At 42.9% G+C, this 16,889-nt stretch overlaps 1 protein-coding gene across 1 annotated transcript in view; it reads right to left on the reverse strand.

Moving 5' to 3' along the window:
* Positions 1-3,444: 3,444 nt before the first annotated feature.
* Positions 3,445-16,889, reverse strand: part of ABHD17C (abhydrolase domain containing 17C, depalmitoylase) — a 39,658-nt gene continuing 26,213 nt past the window's right edge. Inside the window, exons 2-3 of the mRNA XM_080913868.1 lie at positions 8,152-8,331; positions 3,445-4,807 (exon numbers count right to left, since the gene is read on the reverse strand). Coding sequence (XP_080769994.1) covers positions 4,588-4,807; positions 8,152-8,331 — 400 coding nt within the window. The 3' untranslated portion in view covers positions 3,445-4,587. The remainder of the gene's footprint in view (positions 4,808-8,151; positions 8,332-16,889) is intronic.

A 16,889-nucleotide genomic window follows, 5' to 3' on the forward strand; every position in this document is an offset into this window, starting at 1 on the left:
ATTCAATCCTTTCTTGACTGTGGCAGATGTTACCATCTCTTCAGAGAGATTCCTAGGAAGAGATTCCTTTAGGGTCATAAGCTCACTACACAGTAAGAACTCCAAGCCAGACTTGCTGCACACAGAACTACCAACTGTGGAATGCTCTCTGGGTGTTCTTCACTCAACCCTCTTACCTCCACTCATTCCTTATGCACAAAGCCCTGACAAGCTGCCTGGGGCTCACTGAAATCCAACAGGCTCAACTCCATCACAGCCTTTATACAATCCTCAATCTCTACAAATATTAGTGAGAGAGGGAGAGTTGGGGGTGGGAAAGTGTGTGTGTGTGTGTGTGTGTGTGTGTGTGTTTGGTAGGGAGGTGACTTAGTTTCTTGAGACAGGATCTGATGAGTACCTTTTCGAACTCATTATTAATAAATTTAGTGACCTTTTTTTTTGTCTATTTTTGTCACCTCTGCTGGTTGGTTTTTCTCAACTGTACACAAATCCAGACATAAATGAGAAGAGTTCAAATTTTTTAAAAAAGCTTCTAAAAGATTGGCTTGTATACAAGTTATAAAGTATTGTCGTGATACATGATTTATGTGGGAGAACACATGACACTTTGGGCAGTACCATCCTTGGCCTGGTGGTACTATGTTCTGTAAGAAAGCAGGTTGAGCAAGACATGGAGAGCAAGCTAGTAAGCAGCATTCCTTCATGGCCTCTGCATTCACTCCGGCCTTGGTTCTTCTCAGTAGACTGTGACTCAAGATATATAAACCAAAGAAACCCCTTCCTTTCCAAATTGCCTTTGTCCAAGGAGGTTTATCACAGTAATAGAAACCAAACCCTAAGTCATCATTCTTAAGAATTTTACATCTTTGTGCAATTGCCTCTCTTTATGTTTGTTGCAGTCACTTTTCTTTCTCAGGCTTAACACAAGGGCAGAATTCCTAGCATTATACTGTAGTGTTGATGGCAACATTGATCCTTGACTACAGAGCAAACAACCTGAATATAACCAATATATGCTAACCACAGACCTAAGTTTTGGGTTCTTTTCAATTAATTAAAAAACCATGGTGGTACATACCTGAGTCTCAACTGAGGTAGGAGGAACTGGTTGCCATTTTAAGGTCAGCCTGGTCTACTGGTCTCTCTGTCAAAAGAAAGAAAATGCATCCTTCTATACCTACTTTATTAAGATTTCAAGTAAGAAGTGAACTTGGAGTTATTGCTGGATCGGGATGTACATCAGCGGTAGAGCATTTGTCTAGTATGCTCAAAATCCTGGGCTTGATCCCCAAACCATTACTGTTTTGGAGATTTTGCTTTACTTATTAACAAGAATTTGCATTTTGTTCATGTAATCAGAATAAGCACAGCTTGATCATGCTGTGTTACCTGCAGAGAATGCCTAATGTCTCACTTTACACATTTGTTTCTGCGTGAGAATGCTACTCTGGTCTCTGTCTCTGCATGAATTCATTGTTCCCCTTAACAATGGGAAAGATTATGTGTGTGAACTGCTTGAGCCTTGGAGACAGTTCTCCCACTGTTACCACATTTTCTTCAGGAAGCTACATCTCAACTGAGGATCTTTGCTGTGAGAAGGCCTTTGTATCCCAGCCTGTTACAGGCTAGAAAAGCTGTTCTGGGTCTCTGAAACTGTCCTCAGGAGCAGACTAGCCTAGAGGCTTTCAAGTTGAACTTAATGCTTCTTCTGGCTTTGTTCCCTGACACAGCATACACCTGTGGTTCCTTCTCTGAAGGCTCAGAAGTTTGTGGACTCAGAACTCCCCTGCTAAACTCCAAGAGTTAGGGAACTGTACGTCAAGGGGGTATTGTGACAATTCATCAGCCCTTCCAAGCTTCAAATGGTTCTCACAGCCTATATTGCTTTAAGGATGATTTTATTTGGACATAAGAAACCTTTTCTGAGACAACCATCTTACTCTCCAGTTTACAAAGAATATAACAAAACAGTGTTTTGCGTTAGGATTTGAAGTTTTCTCTATGATGAAAACCACATTCATCCAATCTGTGTGGTTTAGATGAGAACAACACCCACAGGCTTGGTCCCCGGTTGGTGGAAATGCTTAGGGAAGACTATCAGAAGGCTCTGGAGGAATGCCACTGAAGGCGGGATCTGAGGCTTTAAAAGCCCACACCAGGCCCAGTTAACTTTCTTTTTGGTTGTTTGGTGTAAGCTCTCAGCTACAGTGCAGTGCCTGCCTGCTATCTTGTTCCCCACTATGATGGTCATACTAACTCTGTAAAACTGTAAGCCCCTAATTAAATGCTTTTTAACGTTTCCCTTGGTCATCACAGCAATAGAAAAGTAACTGGCTTCTTGACTTCAGGGATAATAATCATCAGAAAGAAAGAGAACTTGGTCACAGTTCCTTACTCTAAATGTGATTTCTAAGCCTGGGTTTTTTTGTTTTTTGTTTTTTTTTTTTAAAGTGGAAAGCACAAATTCTTATATTAGAAATAATTCACTCAATATCCAGTCTATAAAGAGATTTTTCATAGCCTCATGATTTCCTTTGTTAACCATAGAGTAAGACAATTTAAGTCTCCCAGAGAGAAAATTCTGCAGCTAGTGGGCGTCCCTCAGAGTAGTGGTTGTGAAAGCTCAGGAGGGAGTCTATAGTCATTGTGGCCAAATCTCAGGAGCTCAAGACTCCCCCGCCCCCAGAATTCCACTCCTTCAGGAGCCAGGCTCAGAGGGTGCTGCTCCAGTATCACATACCCGTTGGCTCTGAGAAAAGTGTGAGTTCATTGAATGAATATGAAGCAGTACTAAAGAAACAGGCCCTCAGTTTATACCTGCGCGTGTGTAATTTCCTATTTGTTAATAACAACTGCTGAAATGTAGATGATGGACTTGGTAACTTCACTCAACTGTGTGAGTGAAACAAGGGAGGAGAGAGTATTACAGACTCAAGCACTGTCAACAGACAGGACGGGAAGTCAGATGCTTAGCACACCGAAGTCAGCCTCTCTCCACCTAATGTGCTGTGCTGGGCACCACCATATCCTCTTAAAGTACGATTAGGAAAGGCTGTGCTAAGAGCTGAAAGCTGGGATCCTTTCTCTGGGAAGGTGATCGAAGGCCCAAAAGATCCCATGGCACTGCCATGACTCACCCTTGCCAGAGAACAGGTTCTTTGTTTTCTCCCAGCTGAGTGGCCGCAAAGAGTGCTCTGAGCTCTGTGCATCTGTGAACAGGCCTATTGCATGTCCCACTTAGGGACCATCTATGTTTACTGCTCTGTGTCTCAGCTTATGGAACTACCTCAGGCCTTTTGCTAACAGTGATACCCCAGGGACTCCCTCTTAAGTGAGATGAATGTGTGCTGTTTCTTTGATGGCGAGGAAGAAGGAGCACATAAGCCCATGTTCTGATCCATGCGTCCTTTATTCCGTTACCGACCACCGTGCCGCATCCAGGCAACAGCACACAAACTGGCAACCAGCGCAATCCAGTTGTACAACGATCTGAGGCTTACAGTACATTTAAGGCTTTTAAATTTAAAAAGGAAAGAAAACTAAAATAAGACCAAATGACCCCAAACCCAATCCCGCAACCAATACAAGTAGTGTAGTGATTTAAGCATCTCGTTTCTGATGTTCACCTGGCACAACTCCAGTGTCAAAACCCAAATAACTTCTAAACTAAGAGATCAGCTCAGGGTAATTTAATTACCTAAATTCTTCAAAGCAGAAACTTGGAATTTTTGTCTTGGAAATGTTATAAAAATTTTAATAGCAAAACATAGGAATAAAAACATATTAACAAAATGTATTCAATCATTTACAATACAAACAAGGAATCTGCAGTCTGTTGTAGCCTGACAAAAGAAATCTATCCGTTAAGAATCTGTGCACAATGTAATTGCAAATATGTACAGGACTTTAAGAAAGCCGACAAGGACTTTACAGAAGGGAAGTCGGCCAGGCTCTATTAGACCAGACAATCAAAATATTAAAACTCTTGGCCAGTAATAAATTTACACTTAAAAAAACCCCAGTTTCCTGTTGTTTAAGAATATTCCAGTTGTATTTAAATGGTAACAGTTGAAGCTGTTAGTAATAGTTCCAGTAAATCATTCTTCATGTGTGTGGGAAAGACTGGTGTGTTAACACAGGTTAATGGAGGATTTCTCACAACAGTTTTCCAGTTACACTACCATAGCTTCACAAATGAATCTCACCCATGGCACCAGGGCTGAAAGCGCCGCAGGTCAAACACCAGCACATGGGTGAGACGGTGATCCTGCACCGGTGGGTAGGGAATCAGAGGTGACAGCGAGGGAGACAGACTTGATCACACTTTAGTCTACGGCCCTGGAAAACAGTCCTCACGGTCAGCTCTCATTCCCACTCCTGCAAGCTCTTGCAGCTGAGAATCCAGCTGCTCAGCCTAGTGGAAGGTGGAGATTAGGTACAAAAGACAGACTGTGTTAGCTCTTTAAGGAGAACACCCAAAGGCTGGCCCTTCTCTGTGGTTATTAGGTATCACTGTTAAATCCAGTCAAAGCGTGTGCAAACAAGGATCCTCGCTTCACAGTAATGAGGTAAGGTTGGCCACCATCTTCAGGAGTTGGGAAGCTCGTGAGATATGAACTGTTTTAGTCGTTCTAGGTACTGTGCATAGAGCTCTATATCATTATGCCCAGCCCCCTCAACCCACAGGGGCTCCACAGCACGGGGACAGCGCTCATACATCGCCAAGCCATGGGAGAAATCGATGACCTCATCCTCGGTACCGTGAATGACCAACACAGGAGAGGTGACCTTAGATATCTTGTCAATGCTGTAAGACAGAAGTGGGAGAGGGAGAAAAGGCTCCTTTAGTTACAGTCACAGAAGTGCTGCCCCGACAAGCTCCTCAACATCACAGCTGGACATCACAGAGCTTTGCCATGCCCTCCTAACTAAGAGTGATGTCCAGGTACAAGCGATAAACGCACAGTGACACACTGTAATGACTCAGCTTTCTTCCCATTGTTTTTTTTAATGTTTTCCTTAACATTTTTTTTAAATTTGGAATCATTTAGAATTTATGGCAAAGAAAGCTATCAATTCTCAACTCACTTCCTCTCAGGCTAACAGCAGCCACTACCATATGTATTTGGCAAACCCATAAACCAACTTTAGTATATGCCTATTTGCTAAAACTTCTCAATTCTAACTGGGCTTCATTTGTTTTCCACAAATATCTCTTTCTATTCCACCATCACATTGAAAATACTGTATTGCATTTAGTAATTTTTTAAAAAGTAGAACTAATACCACCAGACTAGCAAAACAGTAACTAATATTTCTAAATTCATATTTTGAGACTTTAAAATACAAACAAGCAAGCACTTGATCTATCTGAATGAACAGCTCTGTGAAGTGGGACTGGATACTCCGCAAATTCTCACGACTCTTTCTTAAGAAGGACATCCAGGCCGAGCAGGTGGCTCAGTGGATTACTCTTGTAGGGGATCCAGGTTCAACTTCCAGTGCCCACATGGTGACTCACCATCAGTAACTCCAGTTCCAAGGGATCTGATGCCCTCTTCTACCTTTTTTGGGTATCAACCACGCATATGGTACACATATATGCAGACAAAACACTTGTACATATAAAATATCTTTTAAAAAACATATTTTTAAACAAGTCCCATTTCATTAAAAAAAAAAAAAAGCCAACAACACCATCAAAAGCTTAATGTGATTTTGCCAAAATCTAATAAAAAATTAGATTTTGCTCCAACTATTTATAAATACGAAATCCACTCTCACAAGATGAATTCTCACGGATCTGTGCTTCAGGTTATGAAAACACATCCCAGGAAGGAGCTGAAAGGGCCGTCAGCATATGTCAGGAGGTGAATGGGTGATGGGGTGATAGTCCTTTAAGCCACAGATACATCTTTTCCCTTCTGTCCTTCTGCCCAAGACCTCCTTGCTGTTGACTCCTTCTTACAGTTGGTCCTCATCAGGGTTGTGGCTGGACACAAATGGGTGCTATTTGTAGGAGTCTTTCTGAAGTGACAGCTAACATTCACCACAGCACAACACACTGCACAGTCCACGTGACGTCTCGTTTCATCCTTATGAAAAAGGACCCATGAGGAATTGCCTCAGAAGAGTTATAAATAACAGGCACCAGGCCAGGGAGATAATAAAGAGGGCTAACATCAGTTACACATTCCAAAGGTCTACAAGTGACTGTTACACCATCTTTATGAACAACTCAAGAAGCTGCCAATTGCTTAAAGGCACCCCAGAAAGACGCCAGAACCCCAGCAGCCACAGGACCTGTGAAGATCTGAGCCTCTGTGGCCATGTGCAGCTTTGCAGACCAGGAATGGTACCAGAAACTTACTCTTCCCCTGGATTTAATTTTCAAGTGCCTTCCTTTATAAGCCTTCAATTATACTCAATTAAAAATGTATTTACTCAACAGTTCTGACAGGCCTGAGACTATATTCAATGCTGCTATTTATGGAACTCTCTAACAGTCTGGCATCTAAGCTGAAAGCCACTGTCCGACCCTGTTTGCAAAGGCAGAGAATAACCAACACCGAAGCATGACCAGGACTCAATCTCTAACTCTTTAGCACAGGAAGGAACCATGAAAGCCAACTTCCCTTTGAGAAAAAACATTCTGCCATTTGACAGCAAGAAACACCATATAAGAAAATGTTGCCAAATCCAATTAATGATGAAAGCCAGTGTAGCCATTAATGGCTTAAAATCTATTCCATCAATAATTTAGGGAGCAGTGGCCCCTTTGTCTTCAACCTTACAAAGCCAGTGACGTCACTGCTTTTAGCCTGATCTGTAAAGAGTACAGTAACTGGATCAACTTTTCAAAGCTTCTGGGAAGGCTAACTAGATGGCTAGCCTTCAATGCCCGGTGAATCGGACAAACAGCACTTGTTGTTGATTTGTTATTAATTAATAAAGTACAATTAGTTACAGGGAATTAGTTTCAATAGCTGCACCTTAAGATATAAGCTAAGCTCATCGTTTTGTTGCCAGGGTAACTCCTGAAACTGCTTCCCACAAACATGCAAAACATGTCTTCAAACAAACTGCCTCTCATTACCAATTCAGCACAAATAACGCCACATTTGCCAAGCATGTCAACCCTACTTAGCATTCGCAGCCACGCCACCAAAAATGCAGTGTCCTGTTCCCAGGAAGTGGAGTTTCAGTAAAGCCTAGCACAAGCTACAAAGCAGCTAAGATACTAACAAAGGTCTCTTCCTGTGAAACGAGACACTGGAACTGTGTTCCAGTCATGCAGCCAAATGCTGTATTTTCTTCTCCAGTGAGAGCAAAACAGTGACAATTAATAGGTCAACCAAAATCTCAGACGATGCATTACTCCTGATGCTTTCCTGGAAAGTGCAAAGCTAGTTGGCTGGCTCTGCAATGCTCTGTGGGGTAAATACTTAAAAAAAAAAATACCTCTCACATTATCACTTAAAAATCAAAAACCAAAACAATTAGCCAAGAAGGAACTTGCAACATAAACACTTGACTCACAGCTCCTGTATCTACTGGTTCTCCCTTCCATTAGGAGGAGCTACAGAACAGCAGGGGTCAGTCAGCTAGCAGGAGGGCCTTAGGATGGCCAACACTCAGTTTTATGCTTCTCCCAGGGCAGGGTATCTCTGCGGGGACAAGTCTAAAAGTATGAGATCAGGAAGAAAAGGTGGCTGTTCCAATCATCCCCAGGGTTACCTTTCTATTCTTTTTACAAAGACTACAGGGTTACCTTAAGAGATTTCTTATGTGTGCTTGTTTTTAGTTCAGGGTCTATACCAGGGCTAATTGTTTCTTGACACCTCTTGTGTATAGCTTCAGTAATTGAGCAATACAGGCCCCTCTGAATAAATAAATACCAAATTGGAAGTTCCTTCTGGACATGCTGCACGTTACAGCTGAAGCAATTAGTCCTAGGTACTGGCACACTCAAGCAATTAGTCCTAGGTACTGGCCTTACCCACCATCTGGAGACTTCGTCATGCATAGCCAGCCATCTACAGTGATGCCCACGGGTCTGACAAGAGGGGTGTGCAACCAATATTTAGAAACTGATAGGGATGTGGACTCTGAACACTGGTCAACTTCTCACCTGTCCAATTGTAAGCTCACCTGGGAAAAGCATCAAAGCAGTATGTTTTCCTGGTATCCGGAAAAGCAACACGCAAACCCGACATCAGAGGGGAATGGAGAATGACGGCTGCACACTCATACCGCGAGGCCAGGTCAACAGTGGGGACAGTGCCAATGCTCTGTCCATAGAGGATAATGTTCTCTGGACTCACACCATACCTGGAGAAAGCAGAGGTTACACAACATTGGTAACAAGTGTGTGTAGGGAGCACAACAGTACTTTAAGCCCACAAAACTCTCACATGCATTAGTTTAAGACTGCTGCCATCCATCCTGCAGAGTTTAGCTTAAAATGAACCTGAGCTTTATAAAACCAGACAAAGGCTTTTCAAAATTAAATGACTACAAGTCTGACTTGCCCAACATATGTAAAACTATATCTGTAAAAATCTGTAAAAAGTGATTTTGCTCCTGGCTACTCACCTAAACAGATGCATTATTTCTTCAGTTAAGGTTTTTACTTGGTACTTACATGTCCTACTATTTCTTTTCATAATCATTTTTGCAAAGACAAAGTTTGGCAAACAACATTTCAAGTAAAGTTTTAATGATATGAGAAACACTGCTATTTATCATAGAACAGTTCAGTAAAAGATAACTAATTTAAAAGCAATCACATCTTTTTTAGCCTCTTCTTGGGGCTAAATATTTCCAAGATTTTCAACTCAGCAGTGGTCTCTTGATCTGCCTCTGTAAAGGTTCTGGTTGGGTGAATACCATATGTAGAACATGACTACACTTCCCAGCCTCCTGGCAGCTCCAGCCAAGAGCAAATGTGTGCTTTCCTTTTTTCCCCTCCCTTCATCTTGGTGAAAGAGATGTCAGGTGAAGGTGTGAAAGAATGCTACACTCTCCTATGAGGTAGAATAAATCAGGAGGCAGACCGAAAATACATCCCTTTATTAGCCTTCAAAAAGTATCAATGGACAGAGAGCTCAGTGAATAAAAATATTATTGCTAAGGCTGGAAGCCTAAGTTCTATCCCTAGAACTCACACAATGAAAGGTGAGAATCTATTCCTTTTTCTGACTTATACGTGCTCAACACGGCACAGACAGAGACAGACAAGCAACAGCACATAAAGACACTCTACAGTAAAGCAGTGGATCATTGTTTTATATCCCAAAGACTGAGGAAAATTAGATGGACAACTTCAAGGTATAGTGTGCCGTTTAATTTTCCCTGTCATCTTGGCTGAGCCAGGAATCCTCTAAAAAAAACCCTAGCATCTCTGAACATGTGCAAGTTCTGCAGAGGCTCTAGCTGAAGAGGGCACCATTCCATGGGTTAAGTCTTGGAAGAACAAAATTCCAGGTGAAAGAGTATCCTCATCCATCTCTCTTCTCCATTCTGACTGCAGAGCCCAACGCCTCCCGCTCTTGCTGCCATGCCTTGACCACAAGCCAGCATAGCCTACCCTTCCTCAAGGTCTCAAGTTGTTTTGCTACTTTTGTCACAGCAATGAGAAATGGACCACAGATGGCAAGATGTTAGACATCTAACAAGATTGTCCTGTTACAGTATCCATCTTGTTGGTCATTAAGCTGGACATTTGCCAGCTTATGATCCTCTGAAACTAGGATTTAGACAGTAGTCATATGGGGCTGGGAACTGTACCCAGGTCCTCTGGAACAGCAGCCAGTGTTTGGAAACACTGAGGCATCTCTCCAGCCTCTAAAGAGGTCACAATTTAACAAAACAGGAAGCCAACAAGTAGTAAGTATAGAAAAGCTAGTATCAGAATGTTCAATGCAAGCAGCCTACAAAAATAAGGCAGTGTTCCTTTCAAATTTAAATATAAGGAAAGGGACCTTGTGAGCGGTGATAATTAATTACTGTGTACTTTCGGGTTTTGGTAAAATTCAATGACTTCCTCCCTTTTCACACCTCATTCAGTCTACAGAATGGAATTCACAGTGCTTCTTTTGGGAAACAAAGACTCAGAGCCCTTTCTGTCTGAGGACAGGGAAATCAAGTTGCAGCTCCAGAAAAAGGACTTGTTTTGTTTTGTTGCAGGGAGACTCACAGAAGAACAGGGAAGGACTTCAGGGTAAACTGAGGCAACTGCTACACCTAGTACCACAGAGTCAACAGAGGAACCGGGAAGTGTGCATGTGTGGAGAGGAGAGGTCCAAAAAACAAACATAAGAAGCAAACCTAGGCATCAGGATGAGATGTTAGTATATCCAAAGGTTAGGCCACTTGGCATCTGCTGAGAAGTTATCTGGCACCATGAGTTTGAGAATGAGAAGGAAGAAAATGTCTGGTAAACCAACATTAAAGTTGTAATAGGGGAGAGGGGTGGACTGGTAATAGGTTGTACAAGTTCCCAGGACTCGAAGGAGCCAACAACTGAGAAACCCACTCTGTGAAGACCTAGGGTCTCACTGCAGCTGTGAGAGGGTGCTGAGTCAGCTGTTGGTTCCACATCTCTGTGAAAATGTTCTCCTGGGATGGGTTTCACACTATCTACATTTGTTTTTCCCTCTGGGTGTTCCTTCCACTTCCTTGCTCATGTCTCTTTCCTCTCAGGGATCCTACTGCCTCTATTCTCAGTCTTTTCTAGGATCTCTTCATAATTAATTCCATGTAGAACTCTCCAGTGTCGGCTTCCAACAGTAGCAGATGTGTTACAGCTGTGCAGCATCGATAAGCCTGACTTTTGGCCCCTCTTTCTGCTGCTATTTTCTTCTGAGCTTTCAGCACCTCACACTCAGCACCTCCCCAGGGGCTCTTCAGACCCATTTCCTCATCTTAGTATTTCTATTTCTCTCCAATCCCATACTTTGGATCCAGAATGAGTTTCTTACTTCTGTCTCCCCTTTCTGCTGCACACCCTCTTAAGTCACTAAGCCCAGCCCAGCCTGTCTCTGAGATGTTTTCTAAACTGACTGCCTTTATGAGCAGCGGAGCTGCTGCTCTGCTGGTGGGTACACATGGTGGTATCTTGTGGGCAACTAACCAGGAGTGTCCCGTTAAGACAAGTGTACTTCTAAGCACAGATGTACTTTCAAGGTAATGAGCATTTCTGTGGCAAGAATCCGGGGTCTGTTCACAGAGGTTATTCTGGAGATCTTACTGGCGTTGTCTCCATCATCCCCAGGGCACTTAGACTGCTGACTTCTAATCTGTCCCATTCTTTCTGTTTCTGTGAATCATTTCACGAGTATGGGGAAGCAGGCGTCCTAGTTTCAAGTCCCCTGCTTCACTGACTCATGCTAATGATATACTCTGCTAGCTTGCCAGCTTCCACCCTGGCCTTGCCCTCTGCCCAGGGCAGAAGTCAGTCATCACTTGTACCTGACAAGTGACTGTGTCAGACCTCTGTCCTTCTCCCAGTTCTATCTACTTGAACCTTCACACTGCTCATTCCAGCCTATGTCTCGTGTTCTTGTACACAATGTACCTGTGTGGAAATGAAGCACGGCAAAGCACCTTTGATCATGTTGCTTTCCAACCAAGCCCTTCTGCAAATCCCTGCGTTCAAGAATTCCCAAAGAGGAACCCACAACTGACCCAGATAACTATTCCAACATTTTCTCTCCAAGTGGTCCTTCTGCCATGAATTGCTGGCTTTCTTGTTGATAATAAACACCCTCTCCCTGAAAACCTTCACTGCTCTTCATCACTGTAAACCACTGGGCCCTGCAGACCCCTCCAAACTCCTCCCAGTTCCACCTGCAGTTTCGTTTTCCCGAGTGCTCAGGTGAGGGGCACGTGATGAGCCATTCTGCTGCAAGCCCTGCACAACCTTAAGCAGAGTCAGGGACGCCCATGACCAGGGATCAGTTGGAGTCATTTGCAGCTTTGAACTAAAAGTGATGATAACCAAAGGTGCTCTCGCTTGCGCGCTCTCCCTCCCTCCCCTCACTCACACACACACACACACACACACACACAAGGGAGTGAGGGTCGGCAATGAGACACTGCCTACCTTTTTTGTTTTAGGTAAGAGTATCTTTGGCCTGGAACTTGCCAAGTAGACCAAGCTCCAAGCTGTCTGGCTAGTAAGACCCAGGATTCTGCCTATCACACTATCTGTCCCCTACACTTTGGGATTGTATGTGTACACCAACATGCCTGTTTTCTTTTCACGTGGGGTCTAAAGATCAAACTCAAGTCCTACAAAGAAAGCCATTTCTTCATACCAAAGACTATTTTCCTAAAACTAAATTCCATGCATACTTAATATTCCTATGGCATAAGACTCACTCAAGAGTCTGACATCTCCTTGGACATGTTGGACAGGAGCAGAATCTCTGATTTACAAAGTGGACAGGAAAAATGAAAGTCACATTAATACCCAGTAAGCATATGAACTTTGATCTTACAGGTAAGTCCTAAGGTCTTCTTGAAATAATGCTCAAAGTCTCAGAGTCAAATGAGGAAGCCATGGCCTTGGGTACCACTCTCTGTAATCAACAGCTTAATGTGTAGACGCATCCTTGCACGTCACCCTCTCAGCCACTCCCAATGCCCACTGTAGTTTTGTAACCCAAGCTACACGAAGTCCAGGAGTGGTCTGGAGCCAGAGGCACCAACATGCTGGCCGGAAGACCTACTCCAGAGGCTAAGTGTCAAGTCCCTGTCCCATGGGAATTATTTCCTATAAGGTTAAAGTCATTTGTTTCTGTTTCAGTATAAGGCTTTCTTCTCTCAGTGCAGCAGAGCACAAGCCCAGTCTCCCTGAGACACCCCATCCTGTGAGAGTTAATGGGCCTTGACTTTGTCCTTTGTCAAAAGCTTCCTCGTTTATCTTCAGAAGTGTGCTTGGCACAGTTCTGCTGACTTTGAAGTCAACATTTTAAATATTTCACAGCTAGAATTCCTAGGGGAAATTTCTTAAGTCACGGGATGGAGATAAATAGACAAGGTAGCAGGGATGTTAATTGAAGAATGGGGTCTGGGAGCAAGGAGAAGCCTGTGTCTACTGTGGGCCAAAACTGCAGAACAGAACAGCCAAAGGAAGCAGGTGCGCACACAGGCCAGACACAGCTAGGGTGGGTCCTCTCCCTGGGGCTTTCTTGTGCAGAAAGCTTAACCAACACAAGCTTTATATTTTAAGGAAGAAGAAGAGGAGAAAAAACACCCACCACATAAAGCATGCTGATTTCCCCTTTCTCACAGAGCACTTCTGTATGTCTGGAGAAGTTTTTCAACAACAGACTAGCCAAAGCCTTGCACACTGGCTTCCCCAGGTGTTTATTGTAGTGATGATGAACAGAGAAACACATAGCTCATGGTAACACTTTAGAAAGTAAAAGATTTACAAGTTACTGCCATGAGCTATGTTTCTTTTCTTTCTAACTTTTAGTTAATTTAGTTGAAAGAGGCATTTACTTTTTGTAAACTGTCCCTGCTGGAATCTTTAAGAATGTGAGCAGAGCCAGGAATGGTAGGGCACACCTCTGATCCCAGCACTTGGGAGGCAGAAGCAGGCAGATCTCTGTGAGTTCAAGGGCATCCTGGTCTACAAATTGAATTCCAAGACAGCCAGGAGGTTACTCAGAAAAAGTGTCTAGAAAAACAAACCAAACAAACAAAAGGGAATGTGAGCACAGCCATGTTCCCTCCATACTGGTTATAAAATCAGACAGACCACATAAACTGTGAAAAGTAGCCTTGCTGGATCCATGTTAAAGTCACAAACTATGTGCTCTTGAGCCACATGTCTTTGGGGAAATAAAAGTAAACAGATTTCAAACTGAGAACAGATAAAAACCCAGGTACCAATGAAGGCAAAAATGAACAGTACAGCTGGTAGGCTTAGTCCAACACAGGGTAGAGAGGATGGGCACCGGCAGTTGGGGAAGCTCCAGGAAGAAGACAGAAGCCAAGGAGGTGAGGCAGGGTTCAAATGACCCCTCCCCGCAAGGTTGGTGGCCCCAGATGGAGAAGGCAACTCACACAGGGACCTAGGGGTGTAGAAAGGTGCAGCAGGGGAGGATTTGGCCAAGACCCAGAACATGGAGCTTGGTTGTAAGCTGTGGTCTGGAGAAGGCCATGGGTAGAAGACAGCTGCCTACATCGAAGTGTACATGACAGAAAGAACAAGGAAGGTTTAAAAAAAAAAAAAAAGGAAGTGTTCAAATTACACTAGAGGAAACGGCTCTTTAAAAAATGGCTAAATTGAGGAGTTGTAAGATCAGCTAGATCTAGTCAGAATTTCGTTTGCTTCAGGAGGAAGTTCCATTTGGGAATATACTGAATTTCAGGAAACTATGGAATACCCTAGCTGGGCACATAAAAGTCAACCTGTTGCATGACATCATCTTCCAAGTGATAAACTACTATAATCTCCATGAGTTCAACTGTCAGTGAGGCTGCTTCAAACCACCTAAGCCCCTACCTATACCCTCCCACCCCCCACTCTGTAACTAAGCCTAATAAACTCATTGGTTACTCAGAGTGAACTCTAGTAGGATCATAACCTGGTTTGTCCTGGAAACTCAGAAGGGTAGGTATTATTTAGTCCCAGCCCACACAAGGAATTTTAGTGATACAACTTCTCAGGATTAGCTAGTTATAAGGAACAGTCTTCTCCTTATATACTGTCTGATGTATATGCTAGAAAGACCATCCTTGAATGCAAAGTTGTCCTTATCCTATCTTCTGCTACAATGTAGAAGATGGCTGGCTGGAAAGGCAGACTGGCCCATGTGTATGTGAACACAAATTCACACCCTGTGTATCAGAAGATGTCTACAGAACCCTTGTTCTGTAGCCTCTCATAAAAAACAAAAATCAAAACAAAACAGCAACAACAACAGTGTAATACTTGTATATAGCCTATGCATACCCCCACACTTTAAACCATACCTGTACTGTTTATAATAACTATATTGTTTATGGTATAATGACAAGGGGAAAAAGCCTAGATGTTCAGTACAAGTATAGGCACAGGAGGACCAACTACAGTAACAGTGCTCAATGGGGGCTGGAGGAAGCAGTCCTGAGAAGCAGGAGGCCACATGCATGCATGCATATTACTCTGTCCACATGCATGCATATTACTCTGCCCACATGCATGCATATTACTCTGCCCACATGCATGCATGCATATTACTCTGTCCACATGCATATTACTCTGTCCACATGCATGCATACATATTATTCTGTCCATATGCATGCATACATATTAGTCTGCCCACATGCATGCATACATATTACTCTGCCACATGCATACATATTACTCTGCCCACATGCATGCATACATATTATTCTGTCCACATACATGCATGCATATTACTCTGTTCACATGCATGTACCCATATTACTGTGCTTATATGGACTTAGTATGTTACTCAACAAATATCAAATTCAAGCTTTGCTTCTGGAAACTTTCTAGAATCTAATTCTCTATCTCTCTCCCAGTGTTCCAATTTGTAGTTGGTGGAGTCCATCCATAGAGAACTCATGGGTAAGGAATGTTTTGTTCACAGTATTGCTAATGGCAGAGACTCTGGGAAGAATCAAGTGGCCCAGATTCCATCTGCAATGACAAAATGAAATGCACAGGACACAGAAGCCTCTAAAGAATATAACTTACAGGAAGGCTGGCACTGATGTACTTGCTTATCAATTCAGCTGTTCTCAGTGCTTATCTAAACACCATTAGGCCGTGCACCTTCCTTTCATAAAGCACTACCCCTGTTACAAAGAGTCTGAGCTTAGACGCTTGCAATTTCTTTCTAAATAGAGACTAAGGGGAGGGTTCTGTGACAACTCAATTTTTCTGACATTCAAAACTGTTCCCTACTCCAACTCTCTGTCAAAGCAAAAATAAATAAAGCCTGACATGACTTAATTTTAATATTTTAAAAACCATCTTTCAGAGGAAAAACTACAGTTCTAGAGAATATAGAATTAACTCTCATTGGATCTGTTACAATTAAAATAGAATTACTTACTTGAATTCATCTAAATATAATTGAGCATGAAATTATCCCAATGATAATCAGACTCTTGGCATTCTGTAATTATCTGACATGCTGGAAAAGCCAAAAAGAAAAAAAGAAAAGAAAAAACCACCACTTCCCCCACAGCTGCACAGACACCTTAAGCAGGTGAGAGCACTGCTGTCGTAGGTCCTCAGAGGCCTATGAAACCGGCTTATGCAAAATCCTAGCATGGGCACTTGACAAGAGACTGGTGGTTAAGTGTTACTTTGTCCACAGTAAACACAGTTAGACACAAATCCCACCTCTTAGAATCCCTAATGAATGTTAAGTTACAGAATTCATGAAAGCTCTCCCATGGGAAGACAAGTTTTAAAAACAAACAAAACACAACTTACTTCTCAGAACTAGGACATCTAAGTACTTGATCTGACTATGCAGTCTCAGAGCAGCTGTGGGAGACTTCAATGTCCAGAAGCTTTCCTGCATGGCACTGCCTTCACAAGATGGGACACTACATGTTCCGTCACACTAGGAGAAGAGACAGAGGCTACCTATGACTTACTCACTGGAGAGTATGATATCTGGGATGGCCAATGAGGACTGGGTCCATCTAGGTTAACGATGACTTCTCAGGGTAAAACACATGACTCAAGAATGGTTTATCCAGGTCTCAGGTGTCTACACTATTGTCTCAATCATGTCCTGGACTAAGGCAGGACACCTTTGTCACCACACAGCCTCCCTGGCAATTACTAAGAGGAAAGCCAAGTAAAGATCCAAGTCAAACTGCTTCTTAATGCCACTGCTTGAGGACCC

Source organism: Micromys minutus (genome assembly GCF_963924665.1).
Source record: "Micromys minutus genome assembly, chromosome: 3".
NCBI classification, from domain to species: Eukaryota; Metazoa; Chordata; class Mammalia; order Rodentia; family Muridae; genus Micromys; species Micromys minutus.